We start from the raw sequence: 9,834 nt of genomic DNA, 5'->3' as shown, positions 1-9,834 counted from the left end.
AGAACGGTTGGTTGTTTCGGAACACCGTATTTAACTAGGATTGTTGATATGATTTATAACTTTTATTCTACTCGTCCAATGTATGTTTCTCGAGCACCTGATGTACAAAAGGTAGAGTTTGGGTGGTGTGTAATAATCTTCTATTCTTTGAGCTTGCAGTCGTATGGTGTACCTCTTGACAGTGAGCTGAACTTTGTACATGGCTGTACAGAAAATATGTACGAGTAAAGATTATTGTGCATATAGTATCTTAAACGGAGTACTTATTTTCACGGGCTGGTCCTTGGTTTTATTTATCTATTTATCTCAAGAATGTATTTACCTCTTGGTACTTATCTTCGTCTTTCTCATTCGCATGCTACTTCCTCGATGTAGGCACATGCAGAGACAAGTGAATACATTTACCTCTTGGTACTTATCTTCGTCTTTCTCATTCGCATGCTACTTCCTCGATGTAGGCACAGGCAGAGACAAGTGACATCGGGAACGAGTTCCAGTGGTGCCTGGAGAATAAATATGATTGTTTTTTTAATCATTTCATTTGGAGCATATCTTTATCTCCATCAACTGCATGGTATGACTTGAATTTTACATATTCTGAAAAATGGTGCAGCAAATGACCATGGTGCTGCCAGAGTTGCCATGAGCTACAGCAATGAAACAGAGCAAGCATCTGGACTTCCGGAGGTAGAGAACTCATGCAGATTGCTTTGGTGGCATCATATTGTTCTGTCAAACACTCAGTTTACTGAAAATCTTTCACCAATTGGTGGCACTGCTTCTGCTACCGTGTGCCATCGGCAGAGAGAATGAATAAAACCTTGTTTGCAATGTTGTATTTCGTGCAACTATTCACTTCTGCCAGGTCATGAGCTACATGATAATACAGCTCTCACGTCCTTTTGAGCTCATATCCCATCTCGTAGACCAATTTTGCATGTAGGGGCGTGACAACCTGGTAATCATTAGGTATGAAATATCACAAAAATCTGAATGAACACAAGTGTCCATTCCACGCGCACCTGTCTGTATTTTACAATTTGATTGATGGCATTAGATCCCTGTAAAAATAACACAATAGTCCCTCAAATTGACCTGTGTTTTTAGTGAGGAGTTTCATTGTGCAAAGGTAAGCTACCATGAAACATGATTGCAGGATTTTTAACTCGCATGGCATTTAGAAGACGTTAGCAAGGCATGGACACATCATCTAGCATTATCATATAGTTCAACGGATGAGCCTGGTAAAGGTGTTTTTCCTGGCTATTTATAGTACACAAGTGCAGGAAACACACAAAAGCTGAGCACTAAACTCAGAATTGAAGTAGCCAATCAACAAAGTCGGCAGTAGAATCCAGCACAACGTCATCTAAGAACCGGAAAATGAAGAAGCAACACACATGACGACGGTGGCCAGCCGATATGGTGACAGGACTTATGGATGGTTCTCTCTCTCCCTGCAATACAGTAGCAAGAACTTCATCAATACAAATAGGAAACAATAATTGTCAGCTACAACACATGCTGATGATTTCAACAATTTTTCAGCAGAGATAATCTGTACAAATTGAAATTTAGGCTTCCCATAGTCTTAGATTCACCCATTGCTGAAGTTATTTTGACAGCATCCATGGTTACCAAGAATTATAAAAGATTCTCAGGTGTCTCGGACATCATACAGAAAAAATAACTTAGCATATGGTCGATTTTGGAATCAACGTGACAAGCAACAGTTAGGCAACAGATTAAGCTGTGAAACATTTATATTAACCTCGGGCAGACTACCATTGCCTAATTTCCCAAGACCGTCAAGTTGCTGAGGTTACTACTGGCTGAATGAAACATGATATACAAGGAAGGCACTATGGATATAATTAAGTTCAATTGATTTCCACAATTCCAGCCAGTTTGTTTAGAAGACCTAGGGGTTCTTCGATATGATGCTGATTCGCTGGGTGCCACCTACTTCTAAGGATCCATGTTGTTGGTAACTGAACAAAACCTTTCAATAATTTGACATGTAGAATCAAAATAGTGAAGGAAACAGAGCACAACGCTGGCACGCTATTATGCACTTTCAGATTGAAGAACCCACAAAGAACAATTATGTGTTGGGCTCAAACCAAGAGATCAGTTCGTCACCTTTGTGGATCGACTGGTCTCTGAGCTAATCGCAAATTTAATCGTTGCCTAGTCACGATTAGCCATCTAGTTGTACCCCAGTGACTAGACTCAACATAAAGATTTGAAAACATTGATCCATATTACTCCCAGCAACCAGCACATTCTGTTAATTCCTCAAAGGTTTCAAGAATAACATGGCAGAAACCTTAACTGCTGAAAAAAGGAGAGCAAAAGGCTGCATGAAAAAAAATTGTGCTCAAGTAAAAGTGGGAGGCAACGCTGAAGTTACCTGAGATCCAGGAACTTGGGGAATTCGGATGGAATAAAGTGTGCACATAATACTTGCTTTGTCTTGACGATGTCAGCATCAGCAGTATCATCCTCCCCTTCGAGGTATGTAATGACTGGGCCCATCACTTGCATGTTACTCAAGTCGATGGAAACTAATGAGAATCTGCCACCATCCCAGTCAAGCATTGAAAGGTGCGCAACATTGGCCTTATCCATACTCAGCAATGGGAGCATCACAATGTCACGAGGGAGACTCTCCATGGTGTTTGCATGCCATAGTTCATCTGAAGTGACAACAGCATCCTGATTCCACTCCCACGGCGTGGTGCAATTCCCTGTCATCTTCAATGTCCGGGAGGTGAGGGTGAAACCAGTGTTGGGCATCCTCGGGCCATAACATTTTCCATCATGACGGGCAACATCAACAAATACCAACCGATGGCCACCTTCAGTGACACACAAGCCACGGTACATCCCCTTGAGTGAATCGGCATCAGTCCCAGTCCCTCGGAAAGAAGTATCCAGAGGCAAGCGGATGTAGGAGACCTTGGGTCTGTCTTCAAAGACGCCGTCGAAGAAAAGGATGCCTCTACAGTAGTTAACCCAGCACAAGGCATTCTTGAAGGGAACTACACCATCCACTTCCCAGTTCAGAAAATCATAGTGTAAATCATCGTATTGGTACTGTAGCGGAAAGACCTTGGTCTCCCATTTGGCATCATCACTGCTGGACAATGACGAGCGTAGCACGCATAGCTCAGCTTGCATAGCTGATTTTTTTATGCGAGACCCTGATTTTTTTTTGCGAGGCCTGATGGCCAGATGCGCCACGGCAAACTCGTCTTCGCCATGGCACAACAGACCAACAGCCAGCACCGGAAACAAGCGAGTAACTTGCATCTCAATATAAACGTTGTACTCGGTGCAGGGGGGCAGCCGTCTGAGCAGGGGTGTCTGCTGTGAGGAGGGATTAGCTATGTAGATGAAGTAATCATGCACTACCTCCCCGAAAGGCTCGGATTCGTCGACGAGGGAGTCGAGCCTGAAGAGGACGAGGTTGCGGTTGGCCGCCATGACCAGGCCCTGGCCCCCCTTCTTGGGCCCTTCCGGCCACGAGAGGTAGAGGCGCGAGGGGGTGGGAGGCTCGGCGAGGATGAAGGAGACGTCGAATTGAGTGCCGGCGGAGGTGGTGCCGGAAGCGAAGGTCCTCCTGTCCTCGCGGAAGGAGGCGGGGTCGTCCCTCCGGAAGGCCAAGCGCTCCAGCATCACCCAGTTGGGTACAGCGGAGTCGCCGGCAGCGGCGGCGGCGGCGGCGGCCATGGATCTAACGGATCGGTAGACGCGGCGGCCGGATTGGGGATGGCTAGGGTTTGGGGTATGCCTCGATTTGGAGACGAGGACGACGAGAGGAGTTGGCTATTGATTCGATCTATCCTCTTCAATCTCTTGTCTCCTGCGTCTGGGCCTGGCCGGGTGGGTCTTCTTGTCCTGACGTGTCTGTATCGGCCCACATGGGATCAGCCCAGCACGTAGAAAGATTAGCCCGTCGGTTTTGAACGACCCATATGTTTTCAAGATTTGCGTTCTTCTGTTTAACATTTCATTGTGGGCCGATATGATTCTTTTTTTATCTTTTATCTGTTTCGGCCCACCTTTTAATCGATGTGTGGCGCTCTCTGTTTTTTTAAGCTCTCACGTTCACTCGTGGCTACGAGATCCATATCTCCTTCACAACCCAACCCTATATTTATTTAGCTCAAAATCATATATTACTTTTAGCCCGTGCCCATTTACTATATATAGTTTTAGTTTGGTTAATTCGTATAGTATCTCTACTTGTTAATTTATATATATGTTACTTGGGCCAAGTTGAGTCGGGCTTTAAGCCCATGTTGTAGGCGTCCCTCTCCTGGTCGTCCCCAACCCTAGCTTGCCCCTTTTTCATATAAACTTAGTAGCCTCCTCCACCTAAGAGACTCGGGTTTTGTTTAGTTCTAGTTCTCCCTTGAGAAACTGAGATTAATATATTGTAACTGTGGCGACAAGCCCTTTCACTGTGATTCAAGGCTCCTGTTCTCAATCTCCTCGATTGTGTCGATTGGTCCTTTTGAATCGAGGGCTTGAACCTTTTACTTAGATCTATTATATACATCTGCAATTTAAGATTGCGTGTTTATAATTTTTTCTTATGTTTTTCGATTCGCTTGCAGGGAAAAACTTCTTGGCGAGGTCAATCGAGTTGTGTTTGGTTGATAACCAACGGAGCAACAGTGTAGCGGTTGCAGGGGTTCGAATCGTGTCTGATTAGAAGCTCGGATTATCAGCATCGAGTTCTCCACCAATCGAATTATCCATACCTATCGGAAGATCGGGCTATTTCTGTGCTTCCAAATTTCCTGAGCAACAAAGAATAATGAGACTACTCAAGTGTGTTTGTATGCTAGACTGAGCTAGTTATCGTAATATCTTTCGTACTTTTAGCTTGATCTTGAGGCTCCTACCCATGTCGCTTGTATCATCTGCTTTAGCATGTCAGGATAGTGTGGATACCTCAGATGTTTTATAAGGTTTATTCAGATGAGAAACATGAGCTGTGGAAAACTGTACTATTCCATGCTCCCGTCTTAATACTTCTCTTGAACTTGTTCATCAATTTGTACAACGACACAAGTTTAGTCATTTCATCAAACTGTAACGTACATCTTATCAGACATCTTTCATGCTAACTTCCTCAATTTGGCTGATTGAATAGGAAGGCATGTTCCCATTTTGTTGAACTGTGGAAGCAGAAGCATGAAACTGGACAATGGATTGAAGTTGAACCTGAAGCAATGTCTACACGCTCTGAATTTCCTCCATTTAATGCATCTGGCATTGTGTTCATGGGTGACAATATGAAGGCGGGCGAGTCAGGTGGCCACGATGGCCCATTCATTGCTGTTACCACGGCCCACGGGCGTGCTGAAACCTGGGCTATTGACCAAAATGTGCCCAAACCCAAACAATCTTGTTTCTGAGATTATTGTATTCTAGCGCATCAAAGGCAAATCTTGTGTGGAACTACTTTCCTTTTTGAAATAATGAAATGATTGCAGTTTCAATGTGTAAAGTATGGTTCCTTTGAGCGAGATAATTTCAATGCTGGTGCCAGCATGCTTTCTTCACTGGGTGATACAGTTTGTGCAGCAGTTTCTGCTTCCACCTGGGTTGAACCACATGGAAGATGTACAGTCGTATCCGCATTAGCTTGGTCTTCTCCTAAGGTTAAATTTAAAAAAGGAAGTGCATACTACAGGTAAATTCTTTATTCCTAACTTGGTGACAATCATGACAAAACCAAATTGGGATTGAGACAACTCAGGTCAGTTGTTAAAAAAAATACTTCTTGATTCCTTTAGTAGAAACCTTGAAGAGTTGTTGGACAATGCATGTTAACGTTTTCCTTCATCTGCATATAACCAATGTCTAATAACTATATGCTAACCTGTTTGACTGATTACTCTCTTCAATGAGCTGTACTTTCTAGTTGCTGGAGGAACTGTTTGGATTGGTACTAATCTCTGCATGTATTGTTACTTTTTTTCCTTTCTCCAATTTTCTACTCTCAGTCGTATTTAGCCTGCAAGTAACACAAAGAGCTTGATGATTTTGGATATATACATTACTGGAATTCAGCAATTAACTTAGCATTTTCTAAGAGATTATCCTGTGTTTAGCTTCCATTTGAGTGTTCTCTTCTGGGAAGCAGTATAAAATAAATAGGCAATATGCACATTAAGTTTTCTTCTTCTGTCCTTCATTGATCCATATTCACTATAAATTCTTTATGGAGTACTGCTTTGACCATGTTACTATGAAAGCATTGCTTGAAAAATTTGTGCTGTGCATGTTGTTGATATGTAGATTCTATTTTTAATGATCAAATTATTTTGGAATAAAGTAAAGAGAAACATAATACTAGATTGATTCAAGAGCAGAATATCTCTAGATACAAATCCCAATGTTCTGATCTTCTGGGCTGTCAATTTATTGGTCTGATTACCTTCTCTCATAGAAGGTGACAATACAAAAATGATACTTTAATTTTTACAACTACTAATCTGATGATCATTTGCAACTTTCGGTATCTGTATGTTGTATTGTTTTTACTCTGAGATAGTGAAACCTTTTTATTTCCGAACATGACAGATAGTGAATCTTTGGTGGTTGATGCTGATAACAAGTCAAATTCAAGTCTCCTTGAGGACAGTGATTCATCACTTCGTGATAGCAGTTGCAATTCTACAGCTCCCCTAATCGGTTTTGACCCACATGAGATCGATGACAAAGAAAACGTTGGGAAGTTTTTGTACCTGGAAGGAATAGAGTACTTCATGTGGTGCACTTACAATGTACATTGCTATGCCTCTTTTGCTCTTTTGGATCTGTTTCCTAAGATTGAATTAAGCATTCAACGTGATTTTGCTAGAGCTGTTTTGCGGGAAGATAACAGTAGAGTCAGATTTCTTGCTGATGGTACCTGGGGGATTCGTAAAGTAATTGGTGCTGTCGCCCGTGACCTTGGAGCACATGATCAATGGCATGAATTGAATGCTTACAACATCCATGACACAAGTTCGTGCTTCAGATTTACAGAGATTTTTCTGCAACAGGTGATATGTCATTTGGCAAGGATGTCTGGCCTGCAGTTTGTACTGCTACGGAATATATGGAACAATTTGATCATGATAGTGATGGTATGATTGAAAATGATGGATTTCCTGATCAAACTTATGATGCTTGGATAGTTCAAGGAGTAAGTGCGTACTGGTTGCCTTTGCCTTCGAACTGCACTGCAAGCTGCAGCCGCACTGGCCCGCAGCCTTGGACATGATGACTATGCTGAGAGGTGCATGGTAAGATTTGCAAAAGCTAAATCCGTATTTGAAGCCAGATTCTGGAATTGTTCATACTTCAATTATGACGGTGGAACAAGTTACAGTAGCCGTTCTATCCAGGCAGACCAGCTGGCTGGACAATGGTATACTGCATCATCCTCTATTTGATGAGGATAGGATAAAATGCACGCTTCAGAAAATATTTGACTATAATGTGATGAGGGTGAAAGGAGGACGTATGGGAGCCGTGAACGGTATGCATCCGAACGGGAAGGTAGATGAAACCTGTATGCAGTCAACGGAAATATGGACAGGAGTAACATATAGTTTAGCTGCAACGATGCTGCTTCATGGAATGGAGCATCAGGCCTTCACTGCTGCAGAAGGCATTTATATTTCAGGATGGTGTGAAGAGGGCTATGAGTATGCTTCTTGTTTTGTTTCGCTATATAGAAGTTCCAGTCCTAGCATCATTTTCCCGGTACATGATATGCATAGTAATGTGAGTAGTTCTCATATACTAGTTCGTCCTTTGAGATGACAATGGTTAAGTAATAGTATGAGATAAAGTCATAAAGGGTTTAGATATTACTGTACATTTTCCTGCAGTATGCGAAGTTAATGCTGCTTAAGACTGCTAAGATTATTTATTGTTACTGGCAATGGATATAGTTCTTTTATGATCGCACTATCTTGGATTCAGCGCATTCATCGATTTGTTTCGTAACAGAAATGGAGTCACATTATTGGACCTATTTATGCTAATAATTAATAATCAATTTCCTTGACAAATTCAGGTACTGGTTTTGTCGTTGTCAAGATCAGCGGATCAAGACTTAGACTAGTAAATTTCTTTTATGCGCGTGAGCCTCAGGTGGTTGCGTGGGAGACACAGATTTAGACTGGTTCGGGCAAAGGAAGCCCTACGTCCAGTATCGAGGATGCTCGTGTTGCCCACGCGGGGGTTCTGTAGTAGGGGGTTACAGATTGGCAAGAGAGGGACTGGTCCCAAGTCTCTTTGGTTCTCGTGCTCTCAGGGAGAGTTGTGGTGTACTATGGTGTGTGGGAGAAGAAGCTGATTGACCGATCCTCCGATCCGTCGGTCCCTCGATCCCCCTCCCCGGCCCTGGGTTCCTCCTTTTATATCGCAAGGGGATGGCCGGAGTTACAATAGGGATCGGGCAAAAAGGACTGTAAAGAGTAAAGCGTAGAATGGTAAAAGGTATGGCAGGAAGGAGGGGCCAGATCCTAGGCGTCCGTTGCCTCTGTCGGCCCTTGACGAGTGTTGGCGTGCATGCCGGAGGAGGAGGTTGCCCTGTGCCAAGTGTTGCTGCCTCCTGCATATAGCTACTTCGATGCTCGTAGGTATCAGGCCATGATGAGGGTGCTCCGTCGTTACAACGGCGTCTGTTAGGGAGGACGGTGGATGCCGCTGCTCAAGCGATGGCTGCCGAGAGGGAGAGCGTCACATCCGCGCTGCTGGGTGCGCGGGACCCGAGGATGTGCGGGACCCGAGGACAGGCCGCTCTCTCCTTTGCTCCGGTCGGCGCAGGCCATGAGTGCCCTGCGGCGAATGGGAGCCGGCCGTCGGCACTGTAGCCTGCACAGGACGGTCGTGCATGGGCACTTGCGCCAGGTTGCGTGAGGGGCGCGGTCGCCCTGCCCTCTGCCAAATCTGCGGCGCATTTATGGCGAGGCCGACGGGGGGACCCGCAGGATTTTGTCTGTCTTGCCCGTCTGGACCGTATCCGAGGCGGGGGCCCCAGCGCGCCCGACCCCTTCGCTTGGGGTCGGACGAGGCGGAACCCCGTAGTGAGGGGTCGGGCGCCCCCGACCCCGGGATCGCGGTCGGGCGAGGCGGAAACCTTGCGGAGGGGGGTCGGCCGTTCCCGATCCTGGCGTCTGGATCGGGCGAGGCGGAGTTTTGATCATGTCTTGGTGGGCCTGGGCCTTCTGCGTTTGCTTCCTTAAATGTTGTCTTAGGGGATCGTTAATATTTCCCCCCAACAGGTTTCAAACTCCAGAAGCATGGACAGTGGATGGCCACTATAGGTCATTGATATACATGCGCCCCCTTGCAATCTGGGCAATGCAGTGTGCCTTGTCCCCTCAAAAGGCGGCGAAGGTTAACACAATGGACAGGGCTCACATGTCTCCAGGCACGCTCCAGTTTCTCCAGGATAGTGTCAGGAAGATTACGCCCAAGAACGGTTGGTTGTTTCGGAAACACCGTATTTAACTAGGATTGTTGATATGATTTATAACTTTTATTCTACTCGTCCAATGTATGTTTCTCGAGCACCTGATGTACAAAAGGTAGAGTTTGGGTGGTGTGTAATAATCTTCTATTCTTTGAGCTTGCAGTCGTATGGTGTACCTCTTGACAGTGAGCTGAACTTTGTACATGGCTGTACAGAAAATATGTACGAGTAAAGATTATTGTGCATATAGTATCTTAAACGGAGTACTTATTTTCACGGGCTGGTCCTTGGTTTTATTTATCTATTTATCTCAAGAATGTATTTACCTCTTGGTACTTATC

The 9,834-nt window shown here is 44.5% G+C and overlaps 1 protein-coding gene and 1 pseudogene across 2 annotated transcripts in view; one reads left to right on the top strand and one right to left on the bottom strand.

Annotated features, from left to right (window-relative positions):
• The window catches only part of LOC106804100, a 29,145-nt gene extending 25,299 nt beyond the window's left edge, over window positions 1-3,846 (bottom strand). Inside the window, exons 1-2 of one of the 2 annotated variants that reach the window (XM_004972457.4) lie at window positions 2,414-3,846; window positions 1,188-1,457 (exon numbers count right to left, since the gene is read on the bottom strand). In XM_004972457.4, coding sequence (XP_004972514.1) covers window positions 1,436-1,457; window positions 2,414-3,735 — 1,344 coding nt within the window. In that variant the 5' untranslated portion in view covers window positions 3,736-3,846 and the 3' untranslated portion in view covers window positions 1,188-1,435. Of the gene's footprint in view, window positions 1-1,187; window positions 1,458-2,413 lie in introns of those variants that run through there. The other variant, XM_014805412.2, reaches the window with a different exon arrangement.
• A 2,064-nt stretch (window positions 3,847-5,910) lies between these two features.
• On the top strand, window positions 5,911-9,648 carry LOC101753312 (annotated as a pseudogene).
• The last annotated feature ends 186 nt before the right edge of the window (window positions 9,649-9,834 follow it).

The sequence above is a fragment of the Setaria italica genome, chromosome VI, assembly GCF_000263155.2.
Source record: "Setaria italica strain Yugu1 chromosome VI, Setaria_italica_v2.0, whole genome shotgun sequence".
Taxonomy (NCBI): Eukaryota; Viridiplantae; Streptophyta; class Magnoliopsida; order Poales; family Poaceae; genus Setaria; species Setaria italica.
Note: the sequence above shows the minus strand (reverse complement) of the source record. Positions and strands in the feature narration are given on the sequence as shown.